The sequence below is a fragment of the Carassius auratus genome, chromosome 34 (genome assembly GCF_003368295.1).
Source record: "Carassius auratus strain Wakin chromosome 34, ASM336829v1, whole genome shotgun sequence".
Classification (NCBI taxonomy): domain Eukaryota; kingdom Metazoa; phylum Chordata; class Actinopteri; order Cypriniformes; family Cyprinidae; genus Carassius; species Carassius auratus.
In genome coordinates, this window is record NC_039276.1 from 13,680,266 (window position 1) to 13,701,718 (window position 21,453).

General features: G+C 41.2%; 1 protein-coding gene across 3 annotated transcripts in view; it reads right to left on the reverse strand.

Annotated features, from left to right (window-relative positions):
* Positions 1-21,453, reverse strand: part of LOC113053251 (zinc finger E-box-binding homeobox 2-like) — a 48,659-nt gene that overhangs the window by 26,338 nt on the left and 868 nt on the right. The window contains exon 1 of one of the 3 annotated variants that reach the window (XM_026218121.1): positions 20,780-21,303. In XM_026218121.1, coding sequence (XP_026073906.1) covers positions 20,780-20,903 — 124 coding nt within the window. In that variant the 5' untranslated portion in view covers positions 20,904-21,303. Of the gene's footprint in view, positions 1-20,779; positions 21,304-21,453 lie in introns of those variants that run through there. The other 2 variants (XM_026218119.1, XM_026218120.1) reach the window with 2 other exon arrangements.

Sequence of the window (21,453 nt, forward strand, 5' to 3'; positions counted from 1 at the left end):
GGCAAATAGTACCTCCAGGCTCCCTGGCCCACACATCTTAATGTGCAGTATGTCAGATGTGCTGGGCTGACCTTTCACCTCTGAGAGGCTGACTGCAGGGAGCCCTTTGTTTCACATCTAACACAATTCAGACCTTACTATGTATTGTAATCTCTGCAACAGGCTCGCATTGGTCCAGGGCATAGAATCATTGTGGGGGTTTTTCATTCCCTTGTGAAATAATAACTGGTTTGTATGTGATGTAATTTATGCAAGCTGGCACAGAAGCATGCCCTGCTAGTGGAGTTCATTTCTGGATCTACATTTCTGAATGCAGACTTCACAACCCAGCATGTTTAAAAAGCTAGAAAATATAAATGGATAGGCATGTCTATGATAATATTGTTTGGTATGTCCTTTCCTCTTTTTCCAGTTTTTGACTAGTGTAACTGGAGGGGAGTCTGACATGGAGCTTTGTGTGTGTGATAGTGTAGTGATATAAATAAGAACAAAAAAAAACTGCCATGGATGTTCCAGTAAAGGCTGGGACACACCAAGCCAACTTCAAAGAACTAGCAGCAAAGAACCGCACAAACTACAGCTGATGGCAGTTTCACTGTCTATACTACAACACTGCAACTGGAGATTTAGAAAATCTTCACCCTGGCAGCCGTTTTCCAAATTTGGTTTGGTTTAAGTGACCTGGTGCTTTGGTTTTAAAAATAAGTGCGTTCGTGTGGACAAGGCCGAAATATGTGGGGCATCTTGGGTTCTCACACCGAATAGAATTTATGCAGTTATTCTATGATGAATAACAATTTTAAGCCTCTCTTTGTGTGTCCTTCCACCTATTTGTTAATTTCCTGTGACAAACTTTTGCAGTAGTGAAACTACATAACTCAGCAGATCCCTGTTGATTGGCCACCACTTCTAAATAACCCAGATCTCTGTCCACCAATAACACGCAGCCATCCGCCAGGCAAATCTGACCTCTTGCCATGATTTTTGACCACCACTGCATGCCAGTTAAATGGGTCAGTCACTAAAAGGCCACTTACAGTACATCGCAACTGTACAAGCCGGCTGATCGTGGTGATAAACCACAACTAAAGATTTGCCTGCACCACCAAAATGTGATAAATGTCTCAGTGTCAAATGTCAAATGTGTACAAAATGTTATTATACAATGATATAGGTATATTAAACAAGATTATATTTCTAACATTATCAAAACACTCCCAGCAGGTTTTGGAAAGAGAGAGCACATTATTAGTCAAAATGTCTTTGATTCGCTTTAAGTAATAGTAAAACATAAATTTAATTATCAAATAAAAAACTGATATAAAGAAATACATGAATACAACGTTAATATATTATTAATTAATGTATAGCCTGAATGCAATGCAAGTCCCTTTGGATAAAAGTGTCTGCTAAATGCATAAATGTAAATGTAATTAAAATAGATTAGACTGTTAGTCACTTACACTATAAGTGAATGTCTTAGCAACTGGTCGCAACACAAACTCTTAATTAGAACTGTCTCATGTGTGCTTAAGATAAGATGAACTGCGAACGAAAGTAAATGACAAATGAAGATAACAAATTGGTTTAAACCAGCAAAACATAAATTTCATATACTGGTCTCCTTACATCTGTCTTTGAGCTTACAGAAATGGGAAACTAAATACAATACTTTACAAAAAGATGACTATTTTCACACTTAATTAACACTTCTTTTTTTTACTTTGCAAATTTCTTCCTGTTGTCCTCAGCAACCTGAACCCAACCCATGCATGTCTGACTACTGTGTACCAGAAAGATAATGTGAAAGGTCCTGTAAGGGGAATTAATTCGAGTGCTGAATAAACGGCAAATAAACGGCTACTCAGTGGAACTGCATTATACCTTGTCTAGCTCTACACAGATGATTCGTCATGTTGATAAGCGGACAAAGGCCTAGATTACCCTAACAAGCCCTGCTTTGTGATCCTATCCCCTGGTTAAAGAGGGCACAGGGAGTAACCAAGCAAAAGGTACCACCGTCTGTCAATTTGAATCAATTTACACATCAGGGAACGGCAATACGTGTGTCCCCCCAGTGATACCTTCACAGTGACAGATGTACGTCTCCTACATGTGACCTGAGAAAACGACCCCTAAAAGCCACCTGCCCCCTGGGCACTGTGCGGGTAATTTGTCCCACTGTTAGTGTTCGACATCGTCGATGGCAATGGTTGTCTGAGATAAGAGAAACTGACAGCCATGGGCTCCCCAGGGCAAAACTTTCCACCCAAGTGAATTGGTAGGATGAAGGTTAAAAAAAAAAATCAAATAAATGATTTCTGAGTAGTCATTTGTTCTTCATTACTCCCTACTCAAAAAAAAATAAAAATAAAAAAAAAACATACAAAAAAAAAAAAATGATCTTGTTCCACACCCTCATGCATTTAACAAGACTATTAAAGTTTGTTGCATCATTGACAGCATGATAACAGTAAACTATCCACCTCAGAATTCTGTACCATCCCTGAAGTCCAATAGAGCCTTAAGGGGTCATATGAAGCGAATATTTTTTTTTAATCCAAAGAGATATTCTTTATAAAAGTTAAGACTCGTCCACATCCCCCTAAAACGGCTCGTTCTAACACGCCCCCACATATCTACATCAGTATGTGGGAAGATTTGCATAACGCCGCCCAGACCTTTTATTCTCGTTGTAGTATTGTTGTTGCCGCCGCCATGTCGTATAGCAGTTGTGTGTTTCAGCGTGAAAGCGAAACTACTTTGTTTGGCCTTCCAAAAGACTTTGTCACGGCTTTCACCGTGGACGAAGCGGAGTCCAGCCCGGGGTTGTCACATGTGGTTGCCGCAAGCCTGCCTCTGCTCACTCGAGCAGGCCTCCGCTCACTCTTGGCTTACTCTAGGCATTTGGCCTTCGCTCACTCAAGGCTGTAGTGTGTGATGATGTTTCGTTGAGAAAGCGAAACTATTTGTTTGGCCTTTCAAAAGAGGACACGGTTAGAAATCAAATTTATATCACGTTTATAATGTGTTTTATGTTTATGTATCATCACTCCGGCCAGACAGGGCATCACGATATGTTGTGGGGTGTAACATTTCTGTCACACGCTTGAGGTATTCAGCCAATCACAACGCACTGGATAACTGGCCAATCACAGCACTCCTCGCTTTTCAGACCAATGAGCCTTTTAAAAATCGATGCGTTTCAGAAGGCGGGCAAAGAGGAGGAAAAATAATGCACAGTATGTGAAAAAATATATATATATTTTTTAACCTTAAACTGCATAAACACATTTCATTACACCAAATATACCAATTAATGTTATTTTTAGCAGCATCATATGACCACTTTAAAAAGCTAATTGGACAATAGTAACTAGCTATTCTATCCCATGGCAATGATAACACAGATTAAAAGAGAACAGTTGGCTGCACAGTTAAACATATATAAAAATTTACAGTGGGTCATAATGCTAATGAAAACACTGAATAGTCCGCTAAAATACTCTTTTGAGATGTCCCACACAACTGTTTCCCTCAGTCATACAATAATGATCCATCTCAGTGGAAATAACTTTCACTCCCACTTAACAACAACCCAAATTTTCTTCCATGTGGGCCAGTGGCCAACTTTGACGATTAGTTCTCAGGCTAGCATGTAGCAGCTGGACTAAGCTAGTGAAAAAATATGCATGCCTCCGTCATGGGTGCGGAATGTGACAGCTCATGCTCATAGCATTTTCCCCATCCTCCTCCTTTTGATTCAACAAATCGCCATAAACTTTTCCTGTCATCGAAATGCATTGTGGAGTGCAGCGGGTCCCAGTGGGAAAAGAGCCATTCTTGCTAGCTTTTCACACTCGTACTTTATTTCCTTATTGTGTTTGGACTCTGGCCTACAACATCCAGGTGGAGATGATTTCAAGGGCGAGCGCCAAAAATGTGCTCTAGCAGCCAGGGATGGACGGGGATAACCAAGCAAGCCTACCTCTTGGCACTGAGCTGCCATTTTGTGTCCAGCTTTGTATAAACATGTCTTTCTTTGGAACATGTGGAACACAACGAATAGCTTCGGTATGACAAGCAGACACTGAACCAACAAACACATTATGCTAAATTTCTAAAAATTAAGCGGATGTGCGAGAAAGCAACTCTGATTGTATCAAGCAGAAGTCATAGATTCAGCCATTTTTAGCAATAATTTAGCTTACCACAGTTGTTTTCTTTGCCACTTCCTGTTTTATCATATGACTGTGCTGAAATAAGGAAGCTGATTTTAATGTGATAATCTAAAAGGACTCATTTGGAAAGAAAAACCCAAGATGTTATGGGAATCTCTCTCTCTCTCTCTCTGTGTGTGTGTGTGTGTGTGTGTGTGTGTGTGTTTGTTTTGAATAATTCATGAAAACTACATGATGCCTATATAAAACTATATGAATAAGAACTCACCTCAATACTCAACACACAGTTAAATTTAAATGTTAATAATAATAATAATAATAATCATCATCATCATTCTCTGAAAAAGTATATAAAAACTGCTCATACCACAAACTAACATGCCTCCTCACTGTGATTATTTACCAGTTTTAAATCAGTAATCCAATTCGCACAAATCTCAAAAAGACACATTGTTCTTGAGAACCCACTATCTACCTGGTTATTAGCAAGAGCTTCATTTGCTTGATGAAAGCGCAGCCAAAAGAAGGCCATCCCCAGGAAAGGAGGGCTGGTCTGGGCTTCCTTTAACACAGCAGGGTCTGGTAATAAATGCTCGGCCTTTTGTTCCCTGCACAGTTGGCAGGAGGTTAGCCAACAATACAGCAGCCATAATGCCCTCTCCCAAGGGATGCTAGAGGCTAACACTGATTCTGTTACATTGAGTCGCAGCAGAAAGAAAGGCTGGGTCATGAACTACTTTTTGAATCACCTCAGCACCAAGCCATTGTTTTGTCCTCACACTAAAAACACCCTTTGAATCCGAAGAGCCTTCTGTAATTTAGCTGGTCACATAATTGTGAACGCACACTACAGCACAAGGTGTCTTTGATGCGTATTGTTTTCCAGACGTACTATTTTTAGGTGAATGTGAGTGAAAGCTATCTTGGGAGACTGGAAGATCAAAAGGGCTACAGCTGTCTGAAACCCAGCTTGTCCTGCAACCTTAAAGATTACCCGCCAACAATACCTTAATTGCTGATACAATCTACCCATAGTCGACAGCTCCCTGCTGTAGAAAGAGGCCTGTAGGGCTGTAATCCCAGCAGACCCTCAAATGCCCTGAAAATTAGGCCAGAACTTTAGTCTAGACTCGTGAACCTCGTGGTGTCAGGTTGCCAGGCCACCTGAGTTAGCATGTGGCCCTTTTTTCTCCACACCAGCATGTAATGTGTGCAACTCTGCGGGGATGTAGAAGAGGAAGGGGTCTCCGGCAAGCGTGCTCAGGTGTTTTAACAGCTGTCGACCCCCTTTTAAGCTGCGGGGGTGGTTAAAAGCACCGCTTGATCAACTCCAGATGTTGGAATAAGAAGTGGGGGGATGACACCTACAGAAGGTAAAACTGAAATGTCAATCCGCCATGTCTCATTCCTGAGTCATGCTGGCATCTCTCTGCCTTTAGCCCAGCAAGTCACTCCCAGAGATACTTATTACTCAGGGAGTGTAAATCTGGAAATATGGGGTGGAGCTTGAAGATTGAAGCGCATTTCCAAATAAATCCTTCCATTACCCACAGATTATGCTGCAAGATCCCCCCTACCTCATACACCTTTCAAAGTGATGCAGCTCACCTAATTTCTTTCCGGTGAAGTTGGCAGGGGATAAACATTTTGAAAATGGAAACCTGAGTGCAACTATCCAAAGCCACAGTCTGGGACCTGCGCCACTGCCGCTCTGCTCTTTAAATCCCAATGCATTGAGACACTAGCACACCCATTCAAGGTGCACTCTAAAGTGCGTGAAGGACCCTTCTGTCTTTCTTTCTCTCCTCCTCTGTCTTTCTCTTCAAATCAGTCCTCGGTCAATTTGACTATAGGCTCCAATTAGCAATTGCTCGGTTCTATTATGGGAAAACAATTTGCCACTTATAACGGAACTTCTCGAAATGCTCGAGCTGTTTTGCTTAGAATAGTTTTAAGAGCACTAGTCGCTTTTAAGAGTCTTGATAGCGCAGCAGAAAAAGGGATTGTGTGAGGACATTATCGTATCTGAAATAGAAGTGTCGCTAAAAGGCAGAATGACTTCCAGCTTTTATCTGCAAACGCTCTTTGTACCTCACACACCCATCCTCATGCATACGCTCTCTGCGCATTTCCACATTTTACTCCCCCGAAACACTGGTCTTGTTTTTCTTCAGCCACAATCCTTCATGAGGTCTGTTACACACTCAACACATGTATGTAGGAAGCACTTTAACACCACTTCTTCTGTGTGTTCACACTGTAAATTCAGTTGTATCAGCTCCCAAGCATCACTTTTCAAAATAGCCTTCACTGTCAGCTTCTGTGGTAAAGGTGTGGAACAGTCTTGAGTCTAGAACAGTCTAAGAACCAAACCATGTAATAGGTGAAGATTCAAAATGACACTAATATTATTTTCTCATCCCTGTTTAAACTTTTGTCACTAAACATGTTTGTATATGTAGTTTGTTACAGTATACATGCAATTAAATATTTGATAAATCTACCTCCGTTTGACTTTCAAGTCTTCCTTCAGAGCATGTGCATAATGTCAAGGCCAAATATAGTCTGATAAATATGTATACGTGCTGGACGGAATGATGAAATTACAATGAACAACAATACAACAATAAAATGATCCAACTTCACAAAAATATGTTCACGGACATAATGATTGTAGTCTGACAAAAAAAAAAAAGAAAAAAAAAAAGATTGTAGGCCTACTGAAGAAAACCGACGTATTGTTTTATAATATATTATATGATTTGATATATGATATATTAATAACTATGAATTATAAATATTCAACAGAGATATGTAAAATAAATATAAAAATAAATGTAGTTTTTATAGTTTTGTTGTTTTTAAGCTTATTTATTTTTTTATTCTAAAATTGTGCTGTCTGTCCCTAGGTGAAATAAAATAATTTAATAACATAAATTATTATGTTATACTGTATTATATCATATTATGTGTTTGCTTTGTATTACCCAAGGACAGACAAAAAATATATATTTGACGGTAAAACGGTAAAATAAAACTACATCACTAAATCAAACAAAATGTTTCAATTATTTTTCCATAACCAATTTGAGTTATGGGTTATATTTTACAAATCATTCCCAGCTTCCTTGGGGACACCTCTTCAGTGATTCCGAAGATTTCTCCGATCTTGGTGAGGGAATGCATTCCTCAGCCAGGCAAAAAAAAAAAAAAAAAAAGCACAGAAAAGTATCCTAGATTTTTAGTGGGAAGAACATCAGCCCACCCACGTGATGCAGGCTAGGCTGTGCTACACATTAAAGAACAGATTTTGCACAGTTGGGAAACGGGATTTATTCATTTCCCCAGGTGGAAAGAGATATTGTTGCCTTGCACGTGAAACCATGCATCTTTTATTATAACGGTTTAATATGAATCATTCAGTTAGCTGCTATGAAAAGCAACTTTAGGTTTTGTAGTGTCACATCCCTTATATACAGCAAGACAGGTACTTCCACTTGTGAAATCGCCTCTGAAAGACTGAAAAGTTGTTTCCTATACTCATAACCAAAAGCTAATGGCACAAGACAAGAAAGTGCTTGCAGTGTGTCCAGTAAACACTCAAAATATGTTTGTTTAGAGTGTTGTTTATTTAGATATGTTTGAGAAAGCTTCTATCGGACTCAAACTGTGGACAGTGATCAAAATTTATTTTCGAAATCAAGAAAGTCATGGTTTCCTGATGTCAGTTATCACAATGCCAATCTAGAAGTATGGTGAACTTGTAGCTAGTTAAGATCTAATAATAGACAACACAGCTCCACACAAGCACAGTTTTTCATCACGTATGAACAGCTGGATGTGAAATATAGACTTCACACAGCAGTGAAGAACAGTGAGGCTGCTTATCAAGTACGAGTCAAATAATTAGCTAAACCGTAATGCAATTGTGACTGTTACTGTGCAGCAGAGGAAGTATAATAAAGAGGAAGTCTAAAGCTTTCTTAAAGGCGTCTTTAACCAGAAGACAACGACAAACAGGCTTTTAGCTCTTGTGAAAAGTGTGCATATATGAAGATGTTCTTACCTGTGTCGATGGACAGATGAGATAAACACCAGCACCGAGGGAGAAAGAGAAAAAAGAAAGAGAGAATTAGTGCATACAGATTTAAAATGACGACCAGGCACATCATTGTAATTAGCATATTAATAATAATATTTACATTCACCATTTATATATACCGGTATATATATCCCAGAGGATATTTAGACAAAAATAAATTATCGGACAGTTTTGACTCTCACTCTATGGAGCATTCAAAAAATAATTGCTTTCAAAAATAACTGGTTTGAATAGTAACTGTAGACATAACCATATCTTAATGAATGACTTTCTGGTCTAGTGCTCGTATACACAGCTAACATGTTAATTACCGTCTGGTATGGCTTGAATCAATTTGCATTTAACCTAGATTTCCAGTTTGACAGGGATTACACCATGTGATCGGCGTGGTCAATATGAACTAATACAGACTACATCTACAAACTGACTTCAGCCTGTATTATATTCGTAGGATTCATAGTTTTTTTTTCCCCCACTTTGCAATGTTTCCTGCATCTTATTACTTAAAGGATCATAAAATAACAAACAAAACAGTCAAGAAAATACACAATGCTTGAAGTGAAAACTTCACTGAAGTTTAAAGCTCGTAGAATGCAAAAAAGATACAAATTAAACAAGAAAAAAAAAAACTTTATTTATAACATACATCATATGGAGTATATAATTAGAACACTGTTAATCCATGGGTCAAGCTGTTCATAACAAACCAGCCATAACCCACAACGTTATGGTCTTACTAATTCCCATGTCTTAGACATCCTAACAAAAGACCCCTTAGACAAGAGGTATGACCCCCACCCTGTCCTAGTGGGTCACCTATTTATGCCTCCCTGTCTTCTTTCCCACGCCAACCTCATATTCATTAGGGCCCTGCATAAGGGAGAGTGTCTGCTGGGGCATTAGTTTCAGGTGAACTGGTTGACATGGTGACCCAGAAGGATTCCTCAATGCATCTTGAACGCCCACTCTTTCCACCTCCCTCCCTGTCCTGTCTCCTGTCTCACCCCACATTGTTTACTTGTTTATTTGCTTTCACCCTGTGCACTTGGTTGGCAGACCGAAAGAGTTTCAGCAGTGACTGCCATAAAAAAACGACTCATCATGTACAGTAACTCACTATTATGACAACCTTAGCAAAAAAAAGAAAAAAAAAAAGGCTACTTTTGCGTGATCGTAGGAAGCCAAGCAAATGCAAAGTGTGTCATCTTAAAGGTCAATGATACCTCATCTAATTCGCTCCAGTTCATTTCAGATGAGAATGAGTGTGTATCAATACAGCCCAGTTCAAATCAATGCAACAGGAAGTTTCCTGCGCATTGTACTGGCTCACGCCAGAGGGCCTAATTTAGGACACGGCTGAATCTCCACCCTTGCTCGAGTGTTTTGGAGAAGACGTCAACAGACCTTCTCATTCTTCACAGAGAGGTGCAGTTATCACATAACCTGTGGAAAAGTGTGGGCGCCATCTCGGGTCTTTAATTAAAAGGGAGAGACTGTTAGCAAACTCATCCTTTTAAATGTTTACAGATGGCCATGTGTCAACAGCTCGCTGCTGATTGCCGTCAGTCGAGTAGCAATAGACAGCTGGAGCACACTGTTTCGACCGTACTTATCTTATGGGGTATGACTGTTAAATGCCACTTCCTATATTGAGAAACATTATGAGTGAGTAACTATTTCATGCATAAACCTGCGACTTTTGACAAAAAAAGCTGCTTTCCAGCAAATATTTGTAATCAAGCAGCTACAAAAACATCAGATTATTCTGTGTTAGTTAACTCAGAACCACAATAAGAAAGCAAGTCCAAAGACATTCGCCCCTGCAGTCATGGGAAATAAGTGTGGGGCTGGCTTGGAAACTGTTTATGTGATGCAAATGTGCTGTTGACAGTATGCTTAGCTGAAAGAAAAGAAAATTAAGGTAAAAAGCAGCAACAAGTGGACATGGGTAAATAGGTTAATTGGACAAATTTATAGATAACATTAACTGTCAGTTGGGAGGTTCCTGGAACATTTTTGGCCAAAGCTTTTTGTTGGCACTGCTAATGTAAACTACTCTTCCTTTAATCAGATGGAATGGGAAATTATTGGCCGGACCCAAACAAATCAGCTGCACTTACATGACATGGGATTAAAACACAAAAATCCAACCATCGGGACTCCGCAAAAATGCAGGGATGTACTGTGGTGTATTTTTAGGGAGAACATGGAAAATAAAAATGGTAGTGCTCTCTGTGGCTTCTCAGAGCTCTTCGCCTCCAGGGACAGTAACCACCCATTCTAAGGAAAACAACATGTACAAGCACAATGTTTGAAGCAGTGACTCGTCCAACCTAAAATGAGCTGGCTTTACAATAACAAATATCTCAGCAAAAAGCAATTCAGTTCCACCTATTTCATTTCTATTCTAATGCATTATTCTGTCAAGTGAAGATGTTTTTGAGTTCATGGCAAACTGTTTATCAATCTTCTGTTTTAGTCATCTCTCAAAGTCATCAGACTGTGATAGATATAAGCCAGTGGACACATACCAGGGCAAAGAGAGAAACCTCAATGGAAAAATGCATTTACATCCTTATATCACTTATATCATTACACTGGCCTTTGACCCTTTTGCATCTGCTGTCTCTAGGGTAGACATACACAAACAGAAAAGGCAGTTTATCAGAACCGACAGCATAGGTTTCTGTTTGACTGTATCATGTCTGAAGAAATAAAATTAACAAATCTCACATCGAGCTCCTGTGCGGTTATTTCAACAGCTCCCTTGGCAAATGAGTCAATCACCGGTCTGAGTAATCTTGTTACCTGTGAAATGCATGCATGTCACTTCTATTGGCACAGAACTGCTGAAAAGGAGGCTTAGCTCAGGCAAAACAAACTAGGTAATCGAAAGAGCCATAACTGTCACGCTGACTATGATTTTGTTTTGAAGGACCTCACGATATGAGGAACCTTTCACATTTCAGAAATGAAACAGCCTTAAAGAATGACTAAGTGACATGGGGGGTCTTTTGGATCTGACTCTGCACTGTGCAATATGCTTAGGTGCTGTTGGGAATTGAAGCGTTACTTCTTTTTCTCACCCTGGCAGTATACACCGCGTTTTGCGGGGAACAATCCGTCTCACGGGAGCTCACAACATTCTGAAGCACCTTGTCAGATGCCGCCTGACCTAGTCGCTCCACACAGCACCCCAGGGGAGAGAAATAAAAAAGAACGAAACAATGACTGAGGGGTTGTGTGCAGCCAAGAGGAGAAATGAGGGGAGGAGGGGAGGTGACGGCGACAGGGAAAGAGAATGGGAACGCTCCGATGCTAAGCCCACCATTTCCTCCCCCTCTGCATATACACACACACAGCAAGGCCATTGTAAACCCAGGGGGTTTGCAGATAAATGGCCGCATGTTAACCACATTTGACGTGCTGCACAAAAGGGGACACCGCGGGTCCCATGACGCAACCTGCAACAACTGAAACCCACCGCCCCCCTGCTTCCTCACCTCACCTCCTCCTCCTGCTTCGCCTATCCTAACAGAGATAGAAAAAAAGACATGAGGTGCATGATTGGGTGAAGCTGGGACGTCAAATGCAGGGAGAGGCAAGACAATTTGTCGCTATAGGCTGCAAAGACTCCTCAGCATTATGCCTGACTGGGCTTTTTGACCCAGTGCCATGTCAGAGCAGTAGCAGTCCCTGAAACTGAAAACAAACAAAAAAACTAACAACAAAATTATTTGAATACTGTCCTTTCTGTATGTTTCAAAAAAAAAAAAAAAAAAAAACTCAATGACTTTATTGGAAAAAAAAAATCTATAGTGATAATTATAAATAACAAAGTTAATACACTTTATTAACCTTAACAAAACTAAAGAGATGTTTCAAAGCTAGCGGAATGTAGTTTAGCCTAACAAGATCACTGGACCTTGGTTAACTAAACACATAGGTACGATTAATTTGACTGTCATCTTAGCGATTGATGGTACATTCGAGCCCCATATGTGTCTGAATGAAGTGCATTTGTGATGACAGGCTTGCAGACAGGCCGTTACGGAGCGGAAAACTTTACTTTGAGCATTTGCCATGGACCTCTCTTCCTTTGGAGCCCATTCAGGTACAAAATGTGACCTCTGAACACCAGAGCATGGGAGCCAGCCTTCACTTTCACTCCTGCACCCACTCTCACAAGTACAGAGCCAAAAAAAAAAAATGTGTGTGTGTGTGTTTCACTTTGCAGTGCCAGCAATAACCTTTTCAGCCTCGTCACGTCTTTGATGCCTGACGGACTACACAAAAGCACCTGCTCCATCCCCGGAGAGCTTCTTTGGTTCCCCCCGCACCAACCCCTGCTGACCTCACCGGCATTCCATGCCTTTGGGGGGCCCTTCCCATGGCTACCTCTTCCTCAGCTGCCCCCGGACCCTCCCGCAGCCGCCCCCTCCACCCCCTAATCCCACAGTAAACACGGCAGGGCCGGCCGGTTTGGAGGATGCACGGGACTTCTCACAGAGCTTCAAGGAAAGGTGCGCCATGGATAAGGCCTCGTTGCGTGGGAATGAGGGAGGAGAGGGTACAGCACCTCATTGAGATGCAAAAGGGTCACTGGCAAAGTGAAAACCTCATAAAGTGACAAAGGCCTCTCCAGGTTGATGTGGAGATGGGTGAAGTTTTTGGTTAATGCAAATTTAGGATTGGTGCTATAAAAAAAAAAAAAGTAAAGTAATGCTGAAGTCTTGAATGAAAAAAGTAGTGTTTTATATAACTGGAGAGTTCACAGGTAAAGTTTGATCGCTTGGATAAACAATTATTCAGTGTTTCCTCCCACCTTTTTCTTTGCCTTAACAAAACAACATTGTCATGGATATTCGTGTCCATCTGTCTTTATGTGTGAGACATTGGAGAAAGAATGAAGGAAGAAGAGAAAGAAACTTGCTGTGTGTGCTTGTGTAAAAGATCAACTAGTGGCCTGAGTGAGCAGTGTTTTTTTTTAAAACAAAAGAAGGTGTCTTTCTTTCTAATATAACGTGACAAGAGGAGTTTCCAATACTGGAGACATCACATCCAAACTAAAGGCATTGTGAAACTGAGAAAATAACCTCTCAGCCATCAATAAGTATTCCTCACAAAACATGTAATAACTCATTGTCTCACACCTCAACACAAGCATGACTATCCTTGCTTCCCTGCATGTTTGCACAAAAGCTGGTGTGTGAAGTGAATCAGCAGGCGGTGCCACCTTCGCATTACAAATGGCTTGCTCAGTCCTTCCCCTTTTCCACTTCCTGTGTACCTTCCCACAGCATCACGTGAACCCTCCAACATCCCTAACACTCCCCTCCCCTCTCCGCCAATTGCTACCCGCCATACCCAGCCAGCGCTGCTAGACAGCGCACTAATTGCAGACATGCCAGGCTACCACCATAATAAAGCTGGGGGTGGGGGGTGGGGGGATGGCTTGCTCATTTGTGAGGATGGCTGAAGAAGGTGCCACACATGAATATTTCATTAGCTTTAATTGCTGAGGAACACTTTCTTTATGGAAGTCTCGCCAAAGAGGCCACCACTGGTAATAACGAGGCCTGGCCCATTGTAATACTTGAAAAGATGATGGCATTAAGACCTGTGATTTTGCCAGCCTCAAAAGGTGGGTTCAGTTGTACCATCTGGATCTGTGACACACATGGCAATTCAATCCCACTACTACCTAGCAATTGGACTATTAAGGCCTGACATCATTCAGTTACAGTAGACCCTCAGGGAACCATGTACATCAATATAAGGAAGTCTCCCATCATTCAGTCAGGTAATTTACAAATTCAGTACTTCACAGCCAAGGTCATGTAGAAACAGACCAGACCCTGCTCACTTCTACATTTTCAAATCTAAAATATAACTAAAATCGCACACTCTCTGTTAAATAAACTTTACTTCACACACCTTTGAACAGCTCAGATTCCCTAACATGAATAAATGCACTGGTTGAAGTGTGCAAAGTCCATGCTAACATTTCATTTTTAGCGACCAGAGGCTGCTTTGACGGGGCCATCAGATCCAATCCTCCTGAGTGCTAGCGCTTACACTAAGGAAGAGAATCATTTAGCCCAGGAATGTAAAGCACAGGACATCCTCCCTGATAAGGAGCAGTCATGCCTTGCCCGAGGTTGTGGGCCAGGAGTTATCGACTTGAAAGGCAGCAAGTCAGCACTACAATCAGGCCATGGCTTCTGTGAGTAGAAAGTCTCCTCATTACTGTAATTGCTAGACCTCCAACCCTCAAAAAAAGTTGTGCCCTATAATCTCAGACAAGAGCCATGCTGGTGGACAGTTGGAGAAGCAGTAAAAAGGATAAGGCAGAGCTCAGTGACTGCTTTCACAACTTCACCTCAGATAATGATAAGACACAGCAGATTCAAGGAATGACGGGGAATGAGGTGCTACAAACACGGCCTGTCTGTTAAACAGGAGGCATAGAAGAAATGTTGTCAGGAGTAATTCCTCAATACTGTTCATTTCCTTAGGTAGCAGGTTGACATATGCTTATGGCGCAGCCCCTATGTCCCAAGCAAGCACTGGGAAAAGCACATACCACCCTTTCACCATCTGGAATCCACATCTGTGCCATAGGAAAATGTCAGAGCCCAATGCCAGCGCTTTTACTTTCACTTTTATGATGCAAATAGATGACTGAATAAGAATGTCTTTAGATAACAAGACTGAGGAAATTACAGGTATTGGCCCTTCCGACATAGACGTGCATGTTTAGTCTGATCTCAGAGCAGTGGGTCAGAATGAAAGAGGCCATTACACTCAAGCTAATCTCTGAGACCAATCTATTCCAATTACTTAACTACCGTATCACAGGCCAACATCTCCACCCTCATCACAGCAAAGGGAAGATATGCGTCAACAGATGCAGCCTGTGTTTTCCTCGCAGCTCGGTGAGGGGAAACCTTCAAACACAGATGACTGTCAGCAAGGCCGCAGCCCATGGACACAGACTCTGTGGGTCTGTAATATAGATCTGGCATTAGGGCGGGAACATTGTCAACAGAGTGAGCTTTAAGAGGCATTCACCCATACATGGGAGGTCTGGGTCCACAGATGTCATGACACCTTAATCCACCGATCCGTTATTGATTGTTCCGTGTGTCTATGACCTTGCCGGAGGTGTTCCACTAATCAAACCGGACATGTCCATGTGAGTGTGTACGGTGTACGTGTGGGGTGTGTGAGAGAGCATCCATATGTGTAGGCAAACATAAGCCAGACTTGAGGGAACAATTAACCATGATTCCAAACTGTCAAGGAAGGATGAAAAATAGAGGGGTTAAATGCTTTAAAAAAAACAACTTTTATCAGAAGCTTATCGATTTTCCATATAGAAAGTTCCATTCACAACAACGCACACACATCCTAGTCGAGCTTAACCTTAGTCCTATTCATTATCACCAGGACTGTTGTTTCTGCTGCCTGCAGTGACATACCTCATTATTGACCTTGGTAAATCTTCACTGTTTAGGCTAAAGGCAATTTGGCACCACAAAATGTCACAGCGCTACTCAGCACTCACTCGTGAAGAAAATGTGCACATAGTTAGTTAGAGGGAAGATGCACAACAAACTCTGTCAGTCACCTTGAACCGCAAACATACAATTCCACGGCTGAGCACCTTGAACTACAACAGATAACTTGTAAAGTACAGCCTCTGACTACGGAGACATTACACACTATCTTGGTCATCATGGCCGGTGTGGGTGTTTTTGGCACTCTTAGGCCAACTACCAACACCCAATGTAGTAATGGAGTGCATAAAACAAGAGCTGTAGCATTTGAAGCTCTATCATCTATTAGAGAGTGGGAGAGCAAGAGAAAAGAGGAGGGAACAGACTCGCTACTGTGAATTGCCCATTCTGGTTAGTCACAAGTGACGCAGGACTAACGAAGCCTCCGGTGGTGTTCTCCTGTCCCTCTTAGCGGTGACAGATGTTAGGAGAACAGAGTCAGATAAAGCTCTCTGCACTAGCTTGGAGAAAGAAAAAAAATGGGGGATGGGCTTAACTTGGAATAAAAACACCATAGTTATGCCACGGTTAGACAGTTTCCTGCCACAAAGTATATAGGAATCTAAGCATCTCCTAGCAAATATTCAAAAATATCACAAGCTTTTGCGGGAGCTCATTATACAGGCATGTACCAATGTACTTTTTGCAGATGCTTCAGAGACAACTCCTCTACCTAGAACCATCTAATCTATCATGTCCAGAGAAGAAGTTTGAGGCACACAATGGGGGCACATCTCTACACTAATGTATGTTCCCTTGTCTTAGGCAGATAGCAGACTGATTTAGCTTTAACCAGCCTCCCTGGGCCACCAGCATACAGCTTAATACGATAATACGGCCGCCCGGTGAAGCATTAGGCCTTCTGCACCCCAGCAAACAAAGGACCCCCTCTTTCCAAGCAGGGTCCGTCCCCTCCCCAGTGTCCATAGGTGTTTGCTGAAGTAAATCGGCCTAAATCCTGAACAGCTTGGCCCAGCTGAAAGGGGAGGGGACTTGAATGAAGGTGTACAGATAATCTCCTTTTCTTAGCAAAAAAAAAAAAAAAGTCTAGGGGGGGAAGGAGCGAAACAGATAAAATTAAGAATTCATATCACATGGTGCATTTGAGTATTCTTACGTTCCCTCTCTCTCTCGGTATGCCTGTGGATTTGCATTTGTGATCCCTGACCTATTGAGGTACAGGGGGAAAAGTGAATGAAAGACACAATAATGGATGTCTTGTCTGTCAGTGAAAAGGCACAGGCGTTTGGCCCCTGACTGGATGTTTTGTCTCACTTTGTGAAAGCGATGGTCTGCTAGAAAGTGGCGGTCCTGAGAGTGGCATCTGTCCCGCCACCCATACAAATCCACGGATCTCTAAAGACCAACGTCTCGTTTCTCTTATCTCTATATCTGGGTCGTTGGCTTATCTTGAATATGGCAGATGTATGGCAACTTTAGGGGTGGAGTGGGGGAAAAAAAATATAACCAACAGAAGCTAGTCAAAATGAGCGAGGTAAAACTGAGCGTATGATATTGCTACAAAGTGACAACATAAACATCTAACACCTAACGCCTGTTGCAGCACTTTAAAAATGGATTCTGCATGGTCTCAAGCACTTGTGATATTTATTTTGGGTCCATAAAACAATCTATTGCTAGCCCCTCCATTTAACTGGCCCCCAGATCCTCTCCAGTATACACACACTAACTTGTTTTATCTCACTCAATTCTTGCTAACCTTATCAGTGTCTATCTCTATCTCTTTTTTTTTTTTTTTGGGGGGGGGGGGGGTCTCAAAGTCCCTCCCTATTTCTCTCTCTCGTCTGCTATTTGGCTGTTAATAGTTCCAGACTGGCATCCAGTAACATTATCTAGCCATTAGTGAGGACCCCATCCCTTGGCGGAGCAGTTGACCAGCATGGGTAGCGTAACCAAGGGAGTTTAACAATCGCAAAGAGGCACCAAAGTTATGTCACTCTACCTTTATACCTCTAGCTCTAGATCATAATTTCCACCTTTTCTCTCCTCACTTGGTCGCTCTTGCATTCCCTTTCCCCTTTCTCTTTTTGCACTCTTTTCATCTCTGGCTTTGGGATGCTGAAAGCGAGAGAGTGGCCTGGCAGCAGTGAAAGGGCTGAATTGTGATTAAGAAGGAGGAGAGGAGCTCCTTTTCTTTGTTCTGCCCTCGGGGGTGTTTACTGAGGGGGTGTGTTGTGGAGGAGGGAGAGAGGGAGTGAGAGAGGTAAAATAGAGAGAGAGAGAGAGAGAGAGAGAGAGAGAGAGTGAAGGAAAGGGGGTGGCTGAAACATGGCATAGCAGATATGAAAGGCATTCAGGTCAGCACAGATGATGGTACTGCTGGAGAGCTACTTGAGATTGGTGTGTACATGTGTTTTAGAGGGTGAGGCCTCTATTTGTAAATGTGTGAATAATTAATTGTGAGAATTTTTTTTATTTTATTTTTTATTTTTTGAAAAGACGTATTTAGTAGGAAGTGGCTAAAGAAGGAGGGTGAAAGGTATCTGCCGCAGCTGCATTCACAATGCCCGGTTGTGTGCGATGTGTGCCAAAGACAGTACACTAGACACCCTGGTACTGCTGATTATAAGAGCATGCCATGAGATGCCCCAATGACAAGCCATTGTCTTTGCGCTTTGTCTCAGTGAACCTGCTAGCCTCTTTATGCCATCCGAACAAATATCACACAATGTTCCTTTCAAAGAAACAAGTGATTTAATCTGTTAACTGCTGTGACTCAATACAGTGACTTCTTACAAAGGCTTCTGATAATTTGTAATAGCAGCTCTAGCATCAGTTTCATAACAAGCCAACAAACAAGAATGAATCAAAAAGAAATTTTAAAGTGATAGTATGCATCATATAAAAATTATGCCTAATAACAGGACAAACCAGAGAAAAATTATAAACCAATGCGGCTGAACATCACAACAAGCTTACAGTGATCTCTCATTAAAGAGAAATCGACACAACAACAGAACCATGAAAATCTCTAGAATGCTGCAACTTTACAGTCTCGTTCCTCTGACAGTTTTGTCAAGCTGGCCCTCACAGCTGGATGTGACGTGTTGTGAAAAAAAGGGGGGAGGTTGGGGGTGTGGGAGGGTAAATGACAACCACAACACAACTTCAGCCAGAGAGCGGATCAAGTTTCACATAGGGCCTAATGTGACCTCCCATTGGGCCCTCGAAACAGCGGGGTGGGGCCGCGTTGTGAGAGAAGAGGACCTAAACTATATATAAATAATAATAATAATAATAATAATACAAATAAAAATAAAAATAAAAATAAATGTGGATCCATTATTTAACGAATCTGTCATTGTAATATTCAGGGAATTGTTTAAATTGGGTAAAATGTGTGTTTGTTTTTAAACAATTGCGTTAATGAGTCAATAAAGTAAGAAAACAATTTATACATTTCATAATAAATGCTCATGACTAATGGTTCATGCAAAATAATAATAAAGTCTGCTGAATAATTTGTAATAATTGTATGTAGGCTTAAAAGCGAAGTTTTTCAACAGAAAGGTATACAGCTAGTCAATATCATTAATGTGTGTGTTTTACTTCTATTATTTGCATTTCTATTGTAACGGCCTGTTAAGACGATTCAAAACATTTTACTCAACTCACGTCCCATTTAAGACTCGTTTCAAAGTCATCACTTATTTATCCAGTCCTCTCCTTATACTCCTCAAACATTTTCTGTCATTAAAATAATGAAAAGCCTACTAAGTATAGTGTATCCAAAAGTTAAATAAGTGAGCAAAAATGTTTTCCCCTAGCAGCTTAAAATAATCATAAAGTCAACATAATGCATTTGTCTTCCAATCCGAATCAATAATTTCAGATTGACCGCTTCACTCATTTTTGCCCCTATTTGAAAATAAGGTTCAACCCATCGACTTTATTTAGTGTCATACACTCCGCGACACGCTGCATCGATTTTTATCAAATCAATAGATCGCATTTAATAAGGTATCGAGGTCAAACATAACTAACAGGATCCGGGAAAATGTGTAAATGCCACTCCAAAAATAACCAAAGCAATATTTACATGTAGGATATATATATATATAAAACATAAATAGAGATTGTGTTTACAGATTGAAAAACAAGTGTTTTAAAAAAAAAAAATCTAACGCTCTGTTCTGATTACAGTTCTTACAAAAAAAAATATTGTTATCAATAAAAGAAGGACATGACAGGGTGAATGATAGCCTGAAGATCTTTGAAGATTTTGAAGTTTGTTTTTCTTTGTGTCTAACATGCTGCTCAAGCCAGTACTATTGTAGGCTACCAGGACTTTTCGTCTTTTTTTTCTTAGGATTCCAACAAAAACATTAGTCACTTAAATTTGCTTCAATAATGCCTTCGACACAAACCAAAAGGCATGTGTTCAATAGGTCATAACACTTGTGCCTATATTTATAAATTAAGAAAGGGACGAAAAGTGTCCGAGCACATAACCTGTAGCAATACTTCATCCTTTACAACTTCAGCAAAGACAGAAGTCTATAACAAGTATAACTAAAACGGTTTTCAAATCGCATAAAACACTCAAAACAACTTTCTGAAACATTTAAAGATATTTTAGAGCCGTATTGTGTCCAGCGAATGACACGCGAGCGCGCACGCACTCTCTCACACATAACGGTTTTGTGCTGTGAGATAATAAAGGCTCATATCTGAACTCTCCCACTAACTCTTACTCTGTTACAACTTAAACATTTCCACTGCAATGAAAACACTTTAAGCCAGTAGATTTATACCTTAAGCACACAAGAGAATAGTTTACACTGTCGCTGAGTTTTCCGCACTCTTCTGGACAGCACTTAATTTGACAACGCACAATCTCACCCAAATCCAACTGTTTTAAAGACGCGAGAACAAGCCGGAGTTCAGTTTTTCGCCGAAAGTCACTTTCTCACCGTTCTTTCTCCTCGGGTTGGCCTGTTTTCTCCTCTTACACCGGGGACCCTCCGCCATGATCTCCTGCTTCATTGATAAGAGTGGGTCAGATGGCAGCAGTCCGCATGGGCTCCGCTCCTTCATCCAAGATCTAGCAAGCAACACACACACGGCAACAATTGGACTCTTAGGACAGGAAGGAGGATGTGTGTCGCTCACAGGAGAGAAAATGATATTTGGGGGGTAGAGTGACTGAGAAGTCCGAATTAAGTTATCCAGGAGGGTTTGTTGAGAGGGACCCTGAGCGTCCTGCGCGTCGTCTGATCTTTTGAAGTGTGTGTGTGTGCGTGCGTGTCTGTGTGTATGATCGGACAGCAGCGCGTGAGTGCGCCAATGAAGGGGGACGGACACACCGACACCTTCAAGTCACCATAAAGCATGTGTTGTATAGAGATTTTAACAGAATGAGAAGCAATGAAAGTTTTCGGGAACTTCGATTTAGTGGAAATGATTTATGTAGTTTGTCATTTCTCCCCCTCTATCAGCTTTAACTTCTAATCTCGTGGGCTGCTTTCTATGTGAGTCTGATCGATGTAAATAAATAATTGGCTTCGTGATTTCTGTTGTATGACTTACACTGACTGACCGAATTTCAAGTATATTTACTTTTGCTTGGGATTGTCATTAAAAATGT